Source organism: Rhamphochromis sp. 'chilingali' (assembly GCF_963969265.1).
Source record: "Rhamphochromis sp. 'chilingali' genome assembly, chromosome: 6".
In the NCBI taxonomy this organism is placed as follows: domain Eukaryota; kingdom Metazoa; phylum Chordata; class Actinopteri; order Cichliformes; family Cichlidae; genus Rhamphochromis; species Rhamphochromis sp. 'chilingali'.
In genome coordinates, this window is record NC_137933.1 from 32,438,908 (window position 1) to 32,459,240 (window position 20,333).

Consider the following 20,333-nt stretch of genomic DNA (forward strand, 5'->3'; position numbering starts at 1 on the left):
CGATAAAAAACGATACAGCAGTCTGGTTATGGTCAGTTATATAAGTATGTGCATTTTGTTACTTAATATTGAATATTGTCAAAATACGTTCTCTTAAAATATAAACATTAACTTCGATTATTTGTTATGTTATGTAAATATTATTTGCGCCTTATTTAAATTATTATTTTTAACTTTAAATCATATCCGTAGCAGGCATCCCCAAACAGTGGCTTGTCCCCCACGGTTGAAGCAGGTGGGGTAACGATGACCAAGGTAAATATATGACATAAAATTAAGATAAAAAACATTTTTTGGAGAAATAAGGAAAGAAAATAATAACATTCAAATTGGATTGATTTTTAATTGGTAAAAGTTGATAGAATGTGTTAGGCATAAACTGCTTCTGAAGTTGTGAATGTCATAAAACTTTTAAAAGCCACTGGACTACATTAAAAACCTTCCTGTGTTAGAGAGAAAGAGAGAATGTAAACTTTTTGGGGGTGGGGGGGGGGGGGGGTATACATTTACGTTTTACCACTTGGCAATAAATACACATAACACGGATTTGTGCCTTGCATACAGTACATAACTATGAAAAAAAAATGCTTGCCACAGTGATTAATTATCTGGTTGCCGAAAGTAAATCCTTGACACAGGCGCGAATACATTTTAACTGCAGTGAACAAAATGTTTAAGCTCTGCAACAAAACCTGCAGATAATCCTAAACATGTAGTTTACAACAACAATAAAACACAGATGCTATTTTTTTGCACTGCTACAAAAGCCTGCACTTCCCACTGCAGGTGTACCCCCTTTTACCATGTTACATATTTAACTCACCTGTTAACAGTTGTGGTAGCACTGCTACTCCCACTGCCCATGTTGCTGTCCCTCTGATTGCTGACTTCCTTTACTTGGACCCCATCTACTCCAGCGTCCAAGGCCAGTTGACACACCTTTCCAGGTGAGGAACAGACCTGCTGTTCAGTCTCTTTGTTCACTGCCCAAGCTCTTGGCTGTCAGTCAGCATTAATTGCTGCTAAAGCCTGTGCCATGTTGTACAGTAAGACAGTATGAGAATATGCTCAGATAAGTCTCAGAGATGAGCAGATAGAACACCTTAATGCTGCTAATACTGCTCTAGTAAAACTGCCTCCACCAGTGCTACCAAAATAAAACAGAATGTGAAGTACTTGGAACCACAGATAAAAATCAGTTGATACTGTTTAATATTATTTGCTTTAAAATATTGAGCTCATTTACAAAATGAAAAAAACAACAACATGTTTTACATTATGTTATTACAAACACATATCTATATATACGTATATATGTATGGAAGTGAATACATACATATATCCATCACCAAAACATGGTATTGTGTCTTTTTTCTCCTAACCCCAAATAGAATAGTGATGGTGTGGTCGCAGTTTTAGCAATCTGATTATGCTGAAAATGGAGTAAAGATAATGACCTAGACTAAAGACGGAGTTTTCAAAGTGTGGCCTATTGCCCAGTGTTAGCTGTTGGTAACCTGGTAACCTTTTGTGCAGGCAACTAGGTTGACAAGCTTGACAAACTTCTGTTCATTTCCTTCGTCCACTTTATATTGCACTGTGATATAGCTCTTTAGAATAAGATCAGACGGATGAATTTGGACTCCTCTGTACTAGTCATCATAGCAGACTAAACGCTAATGAAGAAAAATATAGCTGCTGTCTGGAAAATGGCTGCTCAGTAAGGGTTAGAAAGCTTGTTTTTAAAAAAACCAACAGAAACTTCCACCCTAAACTGAAATATTAGAAAAATGTACAAACAGACAAAGGGTTCATGTGTGCAGTTTTCTTTTGTAGACTTTAATCAAAAGCGATTCCCTTAATTTGGCAACCTCTTGTCTAAATAAGTCTGCATATGTAATTTAGAATATTTAGATTGACTTCTTAGCTTCACAAATAAAGTACCAAAAAGTCTAAACTCTGTAAGCTGATGAAATCACTGTGAATGACATCAAAACCCATATTTATAGTGTTTCATTGGAGTCAGTGCCCTTTAGTTTGCATTATTGTGGGACAAATAAATGTCTTATTTTCTTCTTCTGGCAGCTGGTTCCTTTAGAGGTCACCACAGCAGATCAAGATTCAAGTTTATTGTCATTTCACATGGTATTTACAGAAATGCACAGGTTGAAACAAAATATTGTTTTTAACCAGCCTCTATAGTGCAGTAATCGGGAAAAAACAAGAATACACTAATAAAAAAACTAAAATGAGGATAAATACCAATCAAAAAGCAGCTTTCCAAGACACTCAGCAAACTCAGGTGTAAACAATCACACTCTTTCAGCAGATCATCTGTGCATCTGCCTTTATCTTATCCAATACCTAGCAATTGGGTGGGTAAGGGGCTGTCCCAAGCATGTCTGTCCAGACTACAGCCTCACAACAGGCAAGTGGATGGACACCTGTCCATTAATCTTCCCATTCTTCAGGTCAGTTCTTAAATAGATACCTGGAGATAAAGAGGTTAAAGACTGATTAGCTGAAGGGCCATTGTCTCACACATGCAAGTGAGTCTATTTTGGAGATGGGAACAATTATTTTCTTATAATGTTAATATAATATAAGTCACTTTTTAAAACATAATTGGAGTGTTAGTATATTATGTTGCATGAAATATTTATTGCATGTAACTGCATGCTATGTAGTATACATTGCAAATGTAGCTTGTGGTATAATTATACTATTTTTATGTTAAATAGATTTAAACAAGTCGTGAAGCATTAAAATATCAACCAAAAGCTGCCTCCAAAGTAAAAGAGCACACTAATGGACACTGACTTATGCAACCGCACACCACATGCAAACACACATGCAGATGCATACACATGCAGAGCCATTTTTCCCCCTTATTTCTCAGCAGCAGTGCAGTCAGCTGCAGGTCACATGACTGGCTTGCCTAGTCTCACTGAGCATGCTCAGACACCTCAGTGTTGTCAGGCAAAATATAAGAGAGCAGTAAGAGCAGAGATCTGTAATAGATAAACACATAGGCTCTTACACACACACACACACTAGCTGGCTTGCCTACGGACTCACACCACAAGCATTGAGAAATAGACACTTCAGAATTTAGGATTGTGGCTCTGGTTTGGTTTTATTTGAAAGGACTTATTGTCATCTATCATTTCAGTGGAAAGCAGCCGCCGAGAGAGAGGCAGGTGTGCCCTTTAAGAGGGAGAAAAGCTGAGGCAAGGACAGCATCCCAGTCTCCATCCTCTGTGGAGGTAAGTGTGGATGGATGGGGTAGGTGGGGGGGTTCCAGAGCATGGGGGGAGGGGAAAATACGCCTGACTGCCTCTGTGTTTAAGCTAAATAGTTATCAAAAGGAGGAATGGGGACGGCTAAATGTGTGTTTGTGTGGGGGTGGGCGCTGTGTCAGTAACTATTGGCATGTGAGACGACAGAGGCTCCAGGAATGGCGGTTAGGGAGCTGGGAGGATGTAGATGCTAGCACGGTTGAGAACAGCAAGGCAGTAGGCATATAGAGAAAAGAGAAGAAGCTAAAGAAGAAGATATGGTTTTGAGAGTAGCAATGTTTAATGAGAATTTACTTGTGTGCTATTGTTGTAAGAAAGGGTGTTTTACAACAATGAGAAGAGCATGATCATGACAGACTCACAAAAACAGATACCCATAATTTTCATGTAGACATACTGAAATAGGCCTTGTCAAAGAAGACATGAAAAATTGGTATCCTTTTTACTATACTGACCTATATATCCCATGAATGGCTTTGTGTATGTCTGTTCTTTTTTGTCTTTGTCTTTTTCAAGGCATTCAGTCTCGTACTGCTAAGCTATGTTGTCACCTTGCCGTATTTTACACCCCTCCTAGATCATTTTCTATTTTGTTAATTTTTTCATTCATTTTATTGTTTGATGTGGGCTGGACTATGTAAATTGTAATTTTCAGCAGTGCATTATTTACATATCTAACAGAAGGGAGCGACTGGATCATTTCGATATTTTTGGCAATCATTGTGACTGTTGTTTCTTTTGAGGCAGCTATTGTTTTCTTGCGTTAAAAATTACTTAAAACTCTAGTGCTCGGGGGAAATTAGCTCAGAAAAAATATTTTTTTTCACATTTGTTCCTCACACTCATAACAATAAATCGCAGTCTAACGGTGCAGTGAGATAAGTAAATGTGCTGCTTTAGCCTTGTGTCTACAACAGGTAAGGCCTATAAAAACCTCTGCTGCTTTCATATTTTTAGGTTAAATTCCTGGAAAAAAAACAAACAAACAAAAAAATGGAAACATCCTTGGAACTGAACGTACTGCACATATCTCCCACACATTCTCTCTGCAGTGATTAATGCCACTCTGAAAGAAGGCAGAGATGGCTGTTGCTAGGATACATGGCAAGGTGAAGTGCAGAAGATTTAAAGAAAAGAGGAGGAGGGCACCGTTTACAAAGCATGGCGTCACTTGCAGTGGCCTCTTTGTTTCTTGTTTTATTATTTTTTTGTTTTGTTTTGTTTGTTTTTAATTTTATATTTGTATTTTTCGAGGTTGTGATACTGAGGAGTAATGTGAGACTGTCAATCAAAGCTTTTGTGTTCTCACTCCTTCCACCTAGAAACAGGCTGACATGGTTGGCACTAATCAAAGGCCCAAACCTGTCTGAGAGAGCCATAACAGCAGACCCAATGGTAAGACAACTGGGAACCTATTGGCGTAATCATTACTTATCATTAAAATGGTGTAAAAAAATGTTTGGCTTTGTTAATGATATAAAAAGCTTTAAATTAAATTATATTGACGTGACAAAATAAATAATTTCCATAGGCATTTAAACATTAAATAACCTAGATCTAAGTATTAAATATAACATATTCTTCTGGTTTATTCTGTTGGACCTCTGGGTTTCAGGCTTTGCTGGAAACAATAAGAAACAGAGTTCATTTTATTTATAAAATCCTATTTTTGTAAAGTCATCCTTTTTCATTGTCATTTGAGGATTCGTTTAAAAAGGGTTGAACTGAGAGAATATCCTGTCGGGAATAAATCGTGTCCCTTCATCTCTCTCTTTGCAATGCTATTTAAGCAGTATTTTGAAGCACACGAAGGAAGTCTAAATAGGGAAGTGGGAGATGAAAGGATGATAGAAAGAGGTTGCTTTTTCGTCCTACTGCACTATAATAGCTTTTTCACAATGTGTGGGCCCACAGGACATCAAAGGACAGTGTTGGACAGACGAGGAGTCAGATGGGGAGAACGAATCAGAACAATTCCTATATGGCATTCAGGTACAGCAAACACTATTACCATCGCAAAATCTCTGTTGAATCTGTTGTCAGGAGATTGGCATTGTGTTTTTACTACTTGTGCTTATTTGTGGTTATTTCTAGTTATTTAAAAGTATGTGTTTTTCTAAAAAAAAAAAAAAGTTTTTCCCAATGTTATAATACATTGACACAAACAAAACCACAGTTAATTTACAGGTTTTGAAATATATATTACTTGTTAATTTCACCTCACGTTAGGATAATGTTGGTAAGTCAAAAACATGTATGGTGTTTATTTTAAGCCTTCTGTCATTATTAAATCCTCAGCAGTAATAACAGAGAGTGTTATGAAGGAAAAAGTAAGCCTCATATCTTTGGTACAGTGCTTTTGTGTAATATTATAGCCCAGTTGATACAAAGGTAATCTTTTAACAATTTAACATGCATGAGCAGAGAGCTCTACTTTTCAGTATGCTAAGTTTATGTCAGGAGGAATTTTTGACCCAATAGTAACTGCAGACAATAAGTCAGAGGTCAGCAGAATCATTTGGGGTGATTCTCTTGGGAACTGTAAATATTCAGACCAAATGTCACGGCATTGTGGTAAATCATTTTTGACATGTTTCTCTCCGATGGGCCAAATGACTGACATTTGCATTCTAATGCTGTGCTGGAAAAAATCCAAATGTATTTTTAATTAATTACAGAATGTGATGCTGTGTTTTGTGAAGTTGTGTAAGTGTTTATATTACCATATGTGACGATCTGGGAATGTTGTGTTTTTATTCAAATTAGGATCATAGTATTTTCATTTACTATTTACACCTTACATAACCCCAAACAGCCCAAGTAATCCCAAGTACCTCAGTCAAATTCATTTCTGATGCAAATATTTAATGTGTCATCTCATCTCACAAAGTTCATTGCTTCACTCTCATATAAGACCTTAATCTGTTAGTTATCCTTTTTGTGGTTATCTTGCAAGTCTTTTGATTGAAATGTAAATCCAGTCTGGGACTTAACGCTCGTTTCAGTGCAGTCAGAGAACATGAAAGCAGTGTAGTGAAGATAAGAACAAAACTGTGTGATCTATTCTACACACTCAGCTGAAGGGAAGAGATATCAACTCTAGATATCAGGAACATATATGACAGACATAGTACATTTTATTTAGGCTTTTTAATTTTTGTAATATAAAGATTAAATACCACTCCATATCATATTGTTCAGATATCCCATATAAGTTATTAACTATAGTTTCATATAAAAAATTGCTTTGTTATAAAGATTTTATTTTTGAGTCAGAGCTTTGCAAGGTCATAGTAAATCATACTGTGGATGATTAGTTAAAATAAGTGTATGAAAGTAATGAGCAGCTAGTTGAAACCTTAAGCTGGTACAAATGCAAACTAACACAAACAGTGAATAAACAATTGTGTGCAAACTGTAGCAATATCAAATGTTAGATCATTCATTTTGATAAGCAATCTCTAATTTAAGGCTTAACTTGAAAACTTAAACTGTTTTGAAACACAACAGTAACGTGTACTTGGATTTTATCTGATGGGACTGTGGGGTGTGTGGGGATATGTTTGATTAAAAAAGAAAATAAGATTAGGAACCACTGAGAATTCATTCCCTGCTATAACTGTGACCAGTGCTGCTTATTGCAGGGGAGTTGTGCTGCTGACCTGTATCGACACCCTCAACTGGATGCAGACATTGAGGCTGTAAAAGACATCTACACTGACAGTGCTATCTCTGTCAGGTACAGCATAGATAGTAAGACACACACACACACATATGCAATCAAGCTGCTTAAATTTTGACTAGTTTTGAAAGAAATAACTAAGTAGAGATAAGATTAAACATGCTTGCACTCTGTTATAACTAGCTGGGCCAAAAGAGAAAAAAAACAACCACCCTCAGGGTATAACCACGTGAATTGGTTTGAGTATAACTTTGATTACTCATGATAAATTAACTCTACATGTTGTTGTGTTTATGAACAGGGAGTATGGAACCATTGATGATGTAGACATCGATCTTCATATTAACATCAGTTTCTTAGATGTGAGTCTTCACTGGAAACACCTCCTCTGATTTTGCCTATTACTATTCTAATATTGACAGTTTGCAAAGTAAAATGCATCATAAAATCATAATCTATTTATATTACAAGAAATGTCTTTAATTAGGATGCTAACTCTGCATATTTGTGTGTCTGTGCCCGACTCAGGAGGAAGTTGCGACGGCATGGAAAGTTATCAGAACAGAACCAATTATTCTGAGACTTCGCTTTTCTCTTTCTCAGTATCTCGATGGACCCGGTGAGTAAAGATGTCACTGTGGATGTTGGTTTTCTGGAAGGGACTTTGTATTTGTGCTACTCAATGAGTGTGAGAGATGAGTACATTGTGCGCCGTACAAGAGGGAGAATGGGGGGAAAAAACAAACACAGTTTGTGTCTATCTGTACACTATGTGTAATAATATTAGTCATCTTTATTTAGAGCCGTCAGTAGAAGTGTTCCAGCCGTCAAATAAAGAAGGTTTCAGCTTGGGCCTGCAACTTAAAAAGTAAGTGATGTCATCTCTTAAATTTGGGACCTAAAAAACATCTATACCTGTACCATTGTGAGCAAGAGCTGCAGAAACATTTCAGTTAGTTTCAGTAGCTTAGTTTAACGTAATAGTAATATTTAGTTTATGAGAAGGTATATTTGGCGCCGATTGAAAGAGAAAATTAGCGTCTTCCTTCCTCACTGTCATATTATCACAGGATCCTGAGCACATTCACCTCACAGCAGTGGAAGCACCTTAGTAATGAGTTTCTCAAGGCCCAGCAGGAGAAGAGGCACAGCTGGTTCAAAGCCGGAGGGACCATCAAGAAGTTCCGTGCCGGGCTCAGCATCTTCTCCCCCATCCCAAAGTAGGTATCTCTCTCACACTTTAGCTTCACCATTGGTAAATGACACTGGAATCCCGAGTAAGATTTAATTTCTGATTTCTGTCTTCTTTTTTTTTTTCATTCAACACAAATGCATGTTTGCTTTCTGTGTAGTCTGTTTGTACTTTTGTTATTTACTGACATAATATAGGCATAGTGATGGAAGACATTGACTTTTTTGAGAACATGTCAAAGCTGATCCAGACTGTAGTGGCAAGTGCTAATATGCTATGTTTCTCCAGTTAATTATCAAAGTTAGTTATCAGTCTTAGGCAGTAGGAAATAAGCATATCTGCCAAAATAAAAACAAAGCTGAAAGCACAAATCATAAATCATATGCAACTTAAGGTTTCATGATATAAAATACTGTGCGCACCTAAAGTTTAATGATTCATTCTCTACCTACGTTCATAAACAGGATAAATACACCATATAAATACTACAAACTATTAGGTGAACTATAGCAAAAAAGACAAACAGGAATGGTAGCTCTGACTCAGCATTGTGAAGACTGACTGAAATTCAAGCTTTGACAAGCACAACCAAATTCCCCTTTGGGTAACTACAATTTTTGGCTTCTGACTTCCTCAGACATTCTTTGACAGTTATTGGTGCATAGGGATTAAATCCCAGCCCACTCAGTGGAGGTCAGCTCCTCTAACTACTAGCCTGTCTTGACATCCTCAAAACTTGACAAGTCTCACGTCAAGGTGGTTCATTGATTATATACTGAGAGCAATGGTAGAAGTCAACACTGGCTCTTGCAGGTAACAGTTAGTGACTTGAGCTGCTGCCAGATTTCAGTTGTCAGAGCTAGTATTACCTGTTAGTACATGTGAATCACTAGAGCAGAGTGTGTACTTCTTTAGAAGATGTCACTATAAAATTGTCCAAGCCTATAGTCGACAAGTATATTACAGTCTAGATCATATATTATTATAGATAATATGATATTTAAAATGAGATTACTCAAAATTAAGATTTTGTTGTTAGCAGCATCATAGTAATACCAAAATGTGTTCTTTAACCTTAAAATCTAAATCCTTTGTGCTCTGAATCATATCCCCTTTGAAACTCTGAATGACAGCTTTCTTTGTATTTTGGTCTCTGTCAGGTCTCCAAGTTTTCCTCTGATTCAAGACACAGTTTTAAAAGGGAAGCTGAGTGTCCCTGAGCTGAGGGTGACGCGCTTAATGAACCGCTCGATCTCCTGTACCATGAAGAACCCTAAAGGAGAGCTATTCAGCTATCCACCAAATAGCCAGGTCAGAGCAAGTCTCGATAAATCAACACCCAAATGTGAAATACCTTTCAGTTAAAATGCTGACTTGTGTAAATTTTACTCCTTTCCCTCTTTCTCAGTAAATATATATTTTAACTGTCACATGTCAAGTTTTGGTTGCAGTGTTTAACCCACAACTCTGAGGCTCTTAACTTTACTTTCTTTCCACTCAGAAAAGTTCTGTTGTAGAAACCCGTAATGTTTGAAGTTAATATTTTAAGTACTGTAATTCTGGAAATTGTATGTGGTGAAATGCTGTTATTAAGAAATTTAAGTTTTTTTTGTTTTTGTTTTTATGTCTTAATCCGCTGTGATTCACTCTGACCCCCTTCTCAGTCACCCGCCACCTGCACTGTACCCACCTGAGTCTTTCCCTACCCTTACCGTAACATGGCTGGTGCGCCCTTTCCCATAATGCTTTGTCTTCACTTGACTCATCAGACTGTGGCTGTCCCAGCGGCCAGGGCCCCAGCGCAGATTACCACGAGGCAGCTGATTGAATTGTTTTTCTCATCCCAGGCGGGCGGCCACTGCAAGAACATTCCTACCTTGGAGTATGGCTTCTTAGTGCAGGTTAGAGCTCAAAAAGATGTCATTCCACTTACAAAGCCACTTCTACATTTTGTCTCAGTCATAGCTAAGAAGAAAGTAAACTAATTACCTGAGCATTAAAATACCACATGTTGTTTGAATGACTTAAAAATAAAAAATAATACCTGGTGAGTAATCTATAAATGGCTTCTGGGGATTTCATCATTGTTAGGTGTGAACCCACACCATACAGTCTGTAGATTCTATTAGCTCCTAGTATTGTGCAAATGATTGTTGAGCTCTAAAATGTAATGTTATTCTAGGACCCAAAACCATGGCATTGTAACAACTTTGCCAAAATAGCATTCCTTTGAATGGCAGTGCTGAAGGTGACAATTAATTCAGAATTAAACTGCTTTTCCCCCCAAACAGATAATGAAGTACTCAGAACAGAGGATCCCCACACTTAATGAGTACTGCGTGGTTTGTGACGAACAGCATGTCTTTCAGAATGGATCCATGCTGAAGGTACCAGAGGCAAATAAGAGAAACACATAGATGTATAAGTAAGAGATGCAGAAATATGAACCCTCATATAAGTGGAAAAAATATCAGTAACTTGAAACATGATCTATGATTTTTTTTTTTCTGTCAGTAATATACATATGCATATTTCTGGTTGAAGATTTTCTTGCTTACTTAATACTAGAGTAAGCAAATGGGAAGATTGTGTGAGTCAATGTACCTTTTTGTGTATGGGTAGTAGATTTCGAAATAGGTGTAGTTTAAACTTTGTTTATTCATGCAGCCTGCTGTGTGCACAAGGGAGCTGTGTGTGTTCTCTTTCTACACTCTGGGTGTAATGTCTGGAGCCGCAGAGGAAGTGGCCACCGGGGCAGAGGTGACCACAACACTTCGACAGTATATCAAATAATGCACATTATTTGGATTTTATAGTCCATTCCTTTAGATATTAGATAAAAGTGCTGAAATATAGATAAGAACAAAAATACCAATGTCAACATTTTGATCCAATTCTGATTACCTGTAGCTAATATGTGTTATTGGAAAAAACACAATTTCACTCATCAGCATAAACTGAAGGCACAAAATATAAATATATAATCCATCTCTTCCCAGGTCGTGGACCTTCTTGTAGCTATGTGTCGAGCTGCCCTGGAGTCTCCTCGTAAGAGCATCATATTTGAACCTTACCCTTCAGTTGTTGATCCCAACGACCCCAAGACTCTTGCCTTTAATCCAAAGGTCAGCATCCTCACTACATTTCTAAAGATCATATTTAATTCCATCATGACATTTAATTTGAAAAAGACATACTGCATGCTTAAAAACAAACTTCTGCCATCAGAACAAACTAAAATTATTGTTACAATTCATTTTTCTATATCATATATTTCAAACTAATGATTAAATCTAAGACCTGTATGTCTCCAGTGATTTTAGATTTCTGTATGTTGTTCTCTCTCTTACTGCATACAATGGATGTTTGGCTCAACCGGTGAACACAGAAGAAGAATTATGAAAGACTACAAAAAGCACTGGATAGTGTAATGTCCATTCGGGAAATGACCCAGGTACAAGAAGGAGGTGGGCGGGAAAGAAAGGCCATAATAGTAGAGCAGCTTTTTTTTTTAAATGGGTTGAAAGGCATGTAAAAAAAGAAAAAAGAAAAAGAAATGCAGATAAAAATAGCATCCCAATGTCTTTGGAAGTAGGCTTTTGTATCGAGATTACTGACAATGTCCGTTCACATTTTATTTTAATTTAAGGAACTGTGCTGTTTAATCTTCATGGATGCAGTTTTGTTAATCAAAGTGGTAGCATGGTCTTCTCCATGCTACATTTGTTTACCCACTTGTTACCTACTGTGGTTGGACTGCATCTATAAGATGATATCCTTATCTAATATTCACATCACAAGTAAAAGCTTACTCATTTGTTTTGGCATTTTTTCCAGGGTTCATATCTGGAGATTAAGAAACAGATGGACAAACTAGACCCTTTGGCCCATCCCCTGCTACAGTGGTGAGTAAAGACAATCCGTTGTGCTGTGTGTTTTCACCTTCTGGTATTATCTACATCACCTCACTGTCATATTGCCATGGGATACTTGGACACTTGAAAAAAAAGGAAGCATCTTCAGTGGTGTGTTGTTTTTACTTTGACAAGTCAAGATGTCTGCTGTGAGTAGTATTGACACGATGCTATTATGATACGATATAGTTTATATACATATTTGAATCTCTTCTCTATGTTTCTACAGGATTATTTCCAGTAACAGATCTCATATCGTCAAGCTGCCTCTCAGTAGGGTAGGAAACCAGAGCAATATTGCCTTATGTCCCTTCTATAAACATTTTTGAATGCTATATTGTGTAATTTGATACGTACTCATTCCCTGTCCACTTGTCTCTGACATTCTCTCGTCTCAATGATCTCACCGTAACAGCAACTGAAATTCATGCACACCTCCCACCAGTTCCTCCTGCTCAGCAGCCCCCCAGCCAAGGAAGCTCGTTTTCGCACTGCCAAGAAGTTATACGGCAGCACTTTTGCCTTCCAGTGAGTTACATTTCCATTATTTAACATGTTGTCAGTAAATGAATTTAAAATTTTAAAGCCTTTAATGCTTAAGAAGTAAAACCATTTAGGCTGTGCTGAAGTATCAGAAAACACTTAGTGGTTATTATATTTATAAGCGTGTGGCTGGTGGGAAATATTTTCTGAGGAATCAAATTCTTTTAATAATTGATGTCAAATCAAGCATAGCTGCTAAAATGAATGCATACTTTAGCTTTGGAGCGCTATACTTTGCAAACATGAACATGTCTCAGTGTAACACCTGGTCATTATGCATTTGCTGAAAGGGGCCACTTTAGCAGATTTTTATGGAACCATAACAAATAACAGCACAGAGCAATGGTCATTCTCCTGGACTGAGAAACCACCTTTCTTAGCCAGCACATGGAGCCAGCAATATCTATGAAATACAGATTTGTACTGTAGCAGATGGGGCTGTGCTGAATATTTTAGATACTCACAACCCATCTGGGCACGTGCAGGGTACAACTGATTCACCAACAGGGCTTACAGTCTTTCTGCATGATGGTTCCTACTAGAAATTTAATAATCAGATAACAATAAATGCCAAATGCTTAATTTAGCCTGACTGCAATTTTTTTTTAGATTGATATAAATAGAAACATGACTTTTTGAAAAAAAAAAAAAGAGAGACCATCTCACATATAAAGGAATTAAATGGCACTTGCCTAATGGTTCTCAAATCACCAAATAATATATTTGAAAAAAATCAGTAGAAAAGTAACCTTATACTGGGTCATGATTACTGAAAATAGATGTTGTTGCTGAGATTCGTGTATTTTGGTGTTTTGAGCAGCAGAATCTGGCTTCATCATATTCAAGTGAAATCCGTACAGCTGATATTTGCAAAACTTATCAACTAACACCAAAACAATCCAGATGGATAAACAGCACCACTAGTCAGCTCAAAAACACAGAGATTTGATTTGGGGGTGAACTGTTCTTTTAATTATGCTCAAAGGCTGATTAGTTAAAAATATTTAAAAAAAACTACTTGCCCGTGTTTTAAGGCTTAATTAACCAATATAAATCTGGAAGATTGTGATGTTATCTTTTCTTTTAACGAATTAAGTTGTAGATTTTGTAGAATGTTAAATTATTAAAAACCAAAAGATTTATAGCTTGTTTAACCCTTTCTTTTTAAAATTAAAAAAAAAAATCCTCTTATGCAGTAATTTACATGGTGATAAATGCAAGTATATTCAGCATCCAGTTGCTCATCCCTGTTGCTGCTCTCTCTTGCCAGTAATAACCTTCAATTACCCAGTTCATGAAAAATGATGAATTTTAAAATAGAAAAACTATAAGATTAAATATTTTGTGATAACATATTTTACAAAGATCTTTATGAAAAGATAACAAAATATTTATTTTTGTTAATTTTTTTCCAGTGTTGAACAGCAAAGATCGAGCCAATTCGAAAAAGAAAAGCGATTCCACGCTATTACACTGTTATATTCACATGGTATTTGTTTTATCTTCTTATCTCTCCCTCTCTACACTTGCTCTAGTGGTTCCCATATAGAGAACTGGCACTCTGTTCTGAGAAATGGACTAGTCAATGCCTCTTATACCAAACTGCAGGTATGTAACCCTGGCAGTTAGCTGGAAGCATCTCCTATCGGACAGCAAACCTGCCCTTGCACAAAGCAGGCTCGCTGTCCGGCTGATTCATTTTCACAGTTAATGGATGCCAGCTTCCTTTTCATCAGCTTTGCAATTGGCATTTTAGCAAGCAGGGCACACTAGGAGATTTTCCTTGCCAGCGTCAGCCTCTTTCTGCCTTCTCTGCTGGCAACAGCAGACAGCATGTCCCTTCCTGTTGTGGGACAAAGGAAATGGGCTGTGGTGTCAGCTGAGAGCCTGTGTGCCCTGTTGGGGTCAACCATCTAGAGCACTGAGTAGGTTAGATCTGTATTTAAAGGACGCAGAGGACAAGTTCTGTGGCAGTGAGTACAGCCTTCAACAGAGTGAATAGGGATCTCTTTTGAAAGGTTAGTAACTGTCACTACTCTTTATATACTCAAAAATATTTTATATAAATCATTCAAATGTTTATAGAAAACTTGTTAATACCAAAGTGGAACAAATGACCATATAAGAACTATAGAGTTTCCCAGGAAAGAAGGGCATACCACCTATCCCAATTATATTTGTGATTTTTTTTTTAATTCTTATTAATTTCCACATTTGTTCTCACTTTTATTTTGTTGTAGTTGTAATCAATCTGGTCTTTCATAGATAATTCTTAAATAATACAAGGGAAAAGATTTGATCTTCAGAGAGAACAGACTGTCTCATTTGCACAATACAGCTGATAAAGACTGCTGCTCGGGAGAGACTCAGGCTTGTCCTGAAAATAGATTAAACACAATTAAATCTGAAATCTCAAGGATCTTTCAGCCATGATTGCTCTATCGTGCTGATGTGTTTCATTTATGCCTTCTTTATTCTCCAACTTTTTGAAGTCTTCATCTTTGATCTTGCTTTGGTGCTCGTCTGCCTCCCCCTTCTCTCTATTTCACCTTGAGCATTGACACTCTTCCTCTGTCATTGTGTTTCACAGCAGGAGGAGGAGGAGGAGGATGACTGAATCTACCTTTAGCTCCAGCCATCACACAAAATCTCTTGTCTCTTGTTCCTTTTCATTTCTTCCAGATGTGCAATGTCCTGACTGCTGTCTCCCTCATGCATTCCCAGTCAAGTGGCTCTTTGTTCTTCCTCTTAATTTGACTCTCAGTCGTTACACATGTGGCCCTTCTGTTTTCCTCCCGGCAGACATTGCAGAGAGAAGGCTCACCTTATAATCAGTTATCTTTGTACTTTGCCATCTTTCCATTTATGTCTACATTTCAAGTTTCATGCAAGTATTATTTGAATACCTGGACGCTTATGCAAAAATTCAAAGCACAAAAATCAAGAGTATCACTTGATCTCTAATGCATAATGTTGAAAGAAGTTAGCAGGTGTAACTGTATATGAATTGCTTCAGATTCCTGGAACAATCTCTCTCTTTGACGCTTTCTTCTTTGCAGAATTTGGATTTGCACTTTGCATGTGTGGGTGTATTTAGTATGCTTGGTTGTTGAGGGGAACTGTCACATCCATTTTAAAATCATTGACATTCACAGGCTATTTTGAGTACAGTTGATCTGAGATGAATTTCACTGTATGTGTTAGCATTTCCAAGTGTACATATGTGTGTGTAAGGCTGTCCTGTGCACATGCTCAGTGACCCTTCCTTCCTGCTCTTTTCAAACCCAAGCTGCATGGGGCAGCGTACGGAAAGGGCATCTATCTGAGCCCCATCTCCAGCATATCTTTTGGATACTCAGGTAGGAACGGTTCATCACCATTCAGACCCCTGTGCCCCCACCCCCACCCCCCTTGCTTTTTCCACCATGTTCACCGAGTAGCCTTTGTGTTTGCCACATGGCCTAATTGACATCGTGGAACACTCCATTTTCACTTGTGGGTGCCTGCCATGTTATCCTGTTGTGCTGTACTGTGTTTCCATTTTTGGATGCTGGGTCTCGGGCCTCTGAGCTTCTGTGCCACCTGCCATGCCATGCTTCATGTTGTGGCTGTATAAAAATAGGTTTGTCATTGGATTTGTGTGTTTTCACATTTTTTGGTTTTCATCTGGCTTTGCCTTTGTCAGTTGAGGGTTGCAAAGATGTTTCAAGGCTTATAGATTTTGCTGGCAATAATAAGGACTTCAGCACAGTGTGTTCCTAGTGGGGGCCAGCTATTAACATATGCTAACTTGGAGAATGGATGTGGAATTCTTAAAAGAAAGCAAAACGCTTAACAGATGTTACAGTTTTTGACATTACATCTACTTGGTTTTATTTTCCCAGCTAATTTTCTAAGTACAAATCTTTTTTTTAAATTATAGGCACAGTCTAAAACAAGTACTGTTTGAACTGTTTATCAATACTGAAAATGAATATTTGTTTTTTTACTTGTTTTCCATGTAGCATGTATTTGGTACCATTTAGGGCAGTGAATTTTATATTAAAGTCGGACCTGTTGACAAGGACATCAAAAGTTCACCAGAGAAAGTTTTTTGTTTCTTTTTTTCCCCACATATTGGTTGAGTTGAGGTAAAGTTGTTCTGACTGTTTTTATTTGTTGTGTGCTGCTTCTTGCAGGAATGGGGAAAGGACAGCACCGCATGCCCACCAAAGATGAACTAGTGCAGCGTTACAACCGCATGAACACTATACCACAGGTGAGGGACAGTGAAGAGTCAGTTTTATTATACTGATCTCTTAAAAGATCCGATTTCTTTTTAAAATAACATTGATGGTTAGATGAGAGTTGGTTTCCAAAAGGCAGTTTGCATTTTTTGACGTTTTTCATGCTTTAAACACTTGTATCGTCACCTTGAACCTGCCTGTGGCGAACCATATAATTTCAGTATTTCTAAACATTAATTATTTGTCTTTTGGATGCTTCAGTTACATCATCGCCTTTTCTGTAACAACTAATTGAGTGATGTTTGCTTTTCAACAGAGCCGTCCTATCCAGTCAAGGTTTCTTCAGAGTCGAAACTTGAACTGTATTGCTCTTTGTGAAGGTAATATTATGTAGGAGGCGTAATATTATTGGTAGATGGGTTAAACTGAGTCACATCATTATAGCTTTTAAGAAATAAATTAACTACAGACTAAATGTGACATGATGTAACAACTAATACACACATTTTTGATATTTTCTACTCAACCCTTTTCAAACTTCACAAACCTTGATAAAGTAAAATACAAATAGAGTCCTATTACAGACTAAAAGATATTATAATGCAATTGCTCTTGCTATGAAGTCATGGCAATATGATCACTGCTATTATTAAAGGAGACAATAAAAATAAAGATTTAGATTGCATCACTTAGAATAATAAGGCCATTTAGCACTTAGGCTATAATACATTTTATGCTGTATCAGATAATTCCAAAACAACAGCAACACTACAATCAAAGCAGAACAAGAAGCACTGTTGTTACAGTTTACAATTTCTAATAACGTTCCTTTGATAAAACACAGTTCTCTGATTTTAACAGTTATCACATCAAAGGATCTGCAGAAGCATGGAAACATCTGGGTGTGTCCGGTTTCTGACCATGTCTGTACTCGCTTCTTTTTTGTGTAAGTATTTCAGTAACTTTCAGCGCCTTTATAATTTCAACTGAATTCTTGGAATTATTACAAAATCGAGTTGGCATACCCATCTAATTTTGTCATTGTCACTCTTGAATGCATCGTTGGTGTTTTTATGTTGTTTTGTTTTTTCTCGTTTTTTAATCTGCTACACTGCGTAAAGATGCAGGTGATTTAAAGATCGGATCAAATAGCAGATTTTATCAATATGTTCTCTGTTTTCTGAGTTAGAAAATAATTTTTAGATTTCTTACAGTCTAACTCAAATGACAGCTAAACATAAATGAACTCTTGTGCTATGTGTGTGCTTATTCTTATTTCCAGAATGGAGAGTGTGGTTAGAATAAAAACAGAAAGATGTCAGAACTCCTAAAATCATTTTTCCTTGCTCCCCAGACAGGAGCATCAAGCCAAACCTCAGTTGTTCCCTTTAAAGGCCTATTTTCTTAACACCTCGATTAAATCTTAATCTTAAAATGAAATAAGGTAAACTATATTTGGAAAAACTGAACATGATTTAATGAAATACAGAGTTTTAGTTTTTAATTATTTGGGGATAAGAGTCTGGTAGGGCAGGACACCCTGGAGTCTAGACACTAGTGATGGTAGAGATGAAGCAGGTGGAGACTTGGATAAGCAGCTCTGGCCAGGTGAAGATGAAGAGGAAGTGGATTGCATGAATCTAAGTCTGAAAGGCAGAATGACAGAAACTCACTAAGATTTGAAGTGTATGTAAAAGTGGCTTGCAGAAGGAGGGAAAGAAAAATATTAGGCCTGATTGATGACAACAGAATTTAATTTGACAGCGTGGGAATGCGGAAGTGATGTAAATAGACGAGCAGCCCTGCAGGCAGAAGAATGAATACAGGTCTTCCTTATTAAAGCTGCGCTTAAGCACCATTAAGTTGGGCAGTTATATCCAAAATAAAGTGCAGTAGAAAGGGCAGGGACGTTATCAAGACCAGGTGTTAAGCAGAAATATAAAGTATTCTCTCTATGCGCAGATATGAGGATGGCCAAGTAGGAGATGCTAACATCAACACCCAAGAGCCTAAGGTGCAGAAGGAGATCATGCGTGTGATTGGGACCCAGATCTACTCGAGCTAATGGAGGTTCACCAGCAGTGTTTGGATCCATACGTTTCTCTGTGGAAGGCACACAGGCAGGCAGACAGTTTTAGCGAATGTTTTCAGCTGGGCTGTCCTCAGGCTTGATAATGAAGGATGAGGGAGCTCTTAAGCACATTATTTCAGAAGTTGCTTTGTTCTGGTCTCCTTGTTTTCTTTTTCCCCCTTTTTCCAAATTGTTACACCTTACATGGTCATTTAATCTACAGTTAGGCTTAATTGGGGTAATGTCTTCTTTTCTCAGTTCATATCATTAAAACAAGTGAAGAAAAATGGCAGTAGTCATCGGATATATTATCAACACACACTCTTCTGACCTTGGTTTCTTTTTTGCTGCATTTTTACTGATCCTTTGAACTCTTCATCTCCATTTATTTATTTATTTCTCTCTGTGAATATATAGTAAAACAAATAACCATTCCAAATGATAATTGTTCCCTTTGTGGCAAACGAGTAAGTGATGGATTTACATACACATGGAATTTTTTATTTTTTTATTTTTGTGTTTGCAAAGTCTTTATCCCTTTTCTTATTATACAGTGTTCTTTCAGTAATGGTATGAATTATTGTGTGTGATATGTTTAGCCCCTGAGCAGCAAGTATTGCTCTGTCGTTTCATCCCCGCATACTCAATGAATTTCCCAGAATCCAAAACACGAGGTGTTGGTGTGGTTTATACTCAGATCACATACACATTAAGCACTTTGCTTTTGATGTGGGGGTTTACCATGATTAGAATTTTTCACAGAACAATTAAGACAGTTTTGATTAAGGATGCACTTTAAATCTTTAGAACCCCCAAATGTCAGAGCTCTAAAAAAAAAAAAAGCTTTGTTCTCTCTGGAAAAATTAGTGACAAAAAGGACAAATGTAATAAAATTTCCTCAAGGATTCATATATTGAAAAATGTGCTGTTAATATTTTTATGAAATTAAGACATTGGCACTGTTTTTGCTCATTTTAAATGAATTCAGTTTATTGTTTTGGTAAAGATCTGTTTCTCTTCCTTTCATTTCACAATTATGATAAAGTGGACAGTGTTTTGTTGTGATGACTTACCGCTCCATCAAGGTTTTGTCTTTGTTCCTGTTTTGAAGAATAATGGGATTTGTAGTTCTTCAACACAAACAGTTATTTCAAGCATTTAAAAACCCAGTGGGGTGACTTTGGTTGTCAGGTTTGACCTTCAAAAACAGCAATATGCAGCAAAATATATAGGTGAAATTATACACATTACTCTTGTCTCACTTGATGGAAAAGAATGTTGATCAGATGTCATATAACATGTTACATCAACTACTTGAAGTTTGTTTTCTGTTTAAAAACTACCACAGTCTGTCATATACCCCTTTTTAAGTAGTCTTTACTACTTAAACATCAATGAATATCTCA

The 20,333-nt window shown here is 37.1% G+C and overlaps 1 protein-coding gene across 11 annotated transcripts; it reads left to right on the forward strand.

The window, feature by feature from the left end:
• Positions 1-2,967: 2,967 nt before the first annotated feature.
• Positions 2,968-19,684, forward strand: LOC308397965 (protein mono-ADP-ribosyltransferase PARP6). 11 transcript variants are annotated; one of them, XM_080884294.1, is made up of 24 exons: positions 2,968-2,997; positions 3,173-3,266; positions 4,622-4,694; positions 5,214-5,291; positions 6,929-7,038; positions 7,283-7,343; positions 7,510-7,600; positions 7,783-7,849; positions 8,052-8,201; positions 9,334-9,484; positions 9,943-10,074; positions 10,465-10,560; positions 10,841-10,933; positions 11,173-11,298; positions 11,562-11,627; positions 12,011-12,078; positions 12,317-12,365; positions 12,503-12,615; positions 14,166-14,238; positions 15,920-15,989; positions 16,809-16,888; positions 17,173-17,236; positions 17,718-17,802; positions 18,819-19,684. In XM_080884294.1, the coding sequence occupies exons 3-24, from the start codon at positions 4,692-4,694 to the stop codon at positions 18,919-18,921; spliced, it is 1,929 nt and encodes a 642-aa protein (XP_080740420.1). In that variant the 5' UTR covers positions 2,968-2,997; positions 3,173-3,266; positions 4,622-4,691; the 3' UTR covers positions 18,922-19,684. The 11 variants fall into 11 exon arrangements, 9 of the variants coding, with proteins under 9 accessions (XP_080740420.1, XP_080740419.1, XP_080740421.1 ...); XM_080884293.1 differs by having other exon boundaries at positions 2,986-3,266; XM_080884295.1 differs by lacking the exons at positions 2,968-2,997; positions 3,173-3,266 and adding an exon at positions 3,458-3,732.
• The last annotated feature ends 649 nt before the right edge of the window (positions 19,685-20,333 follow it).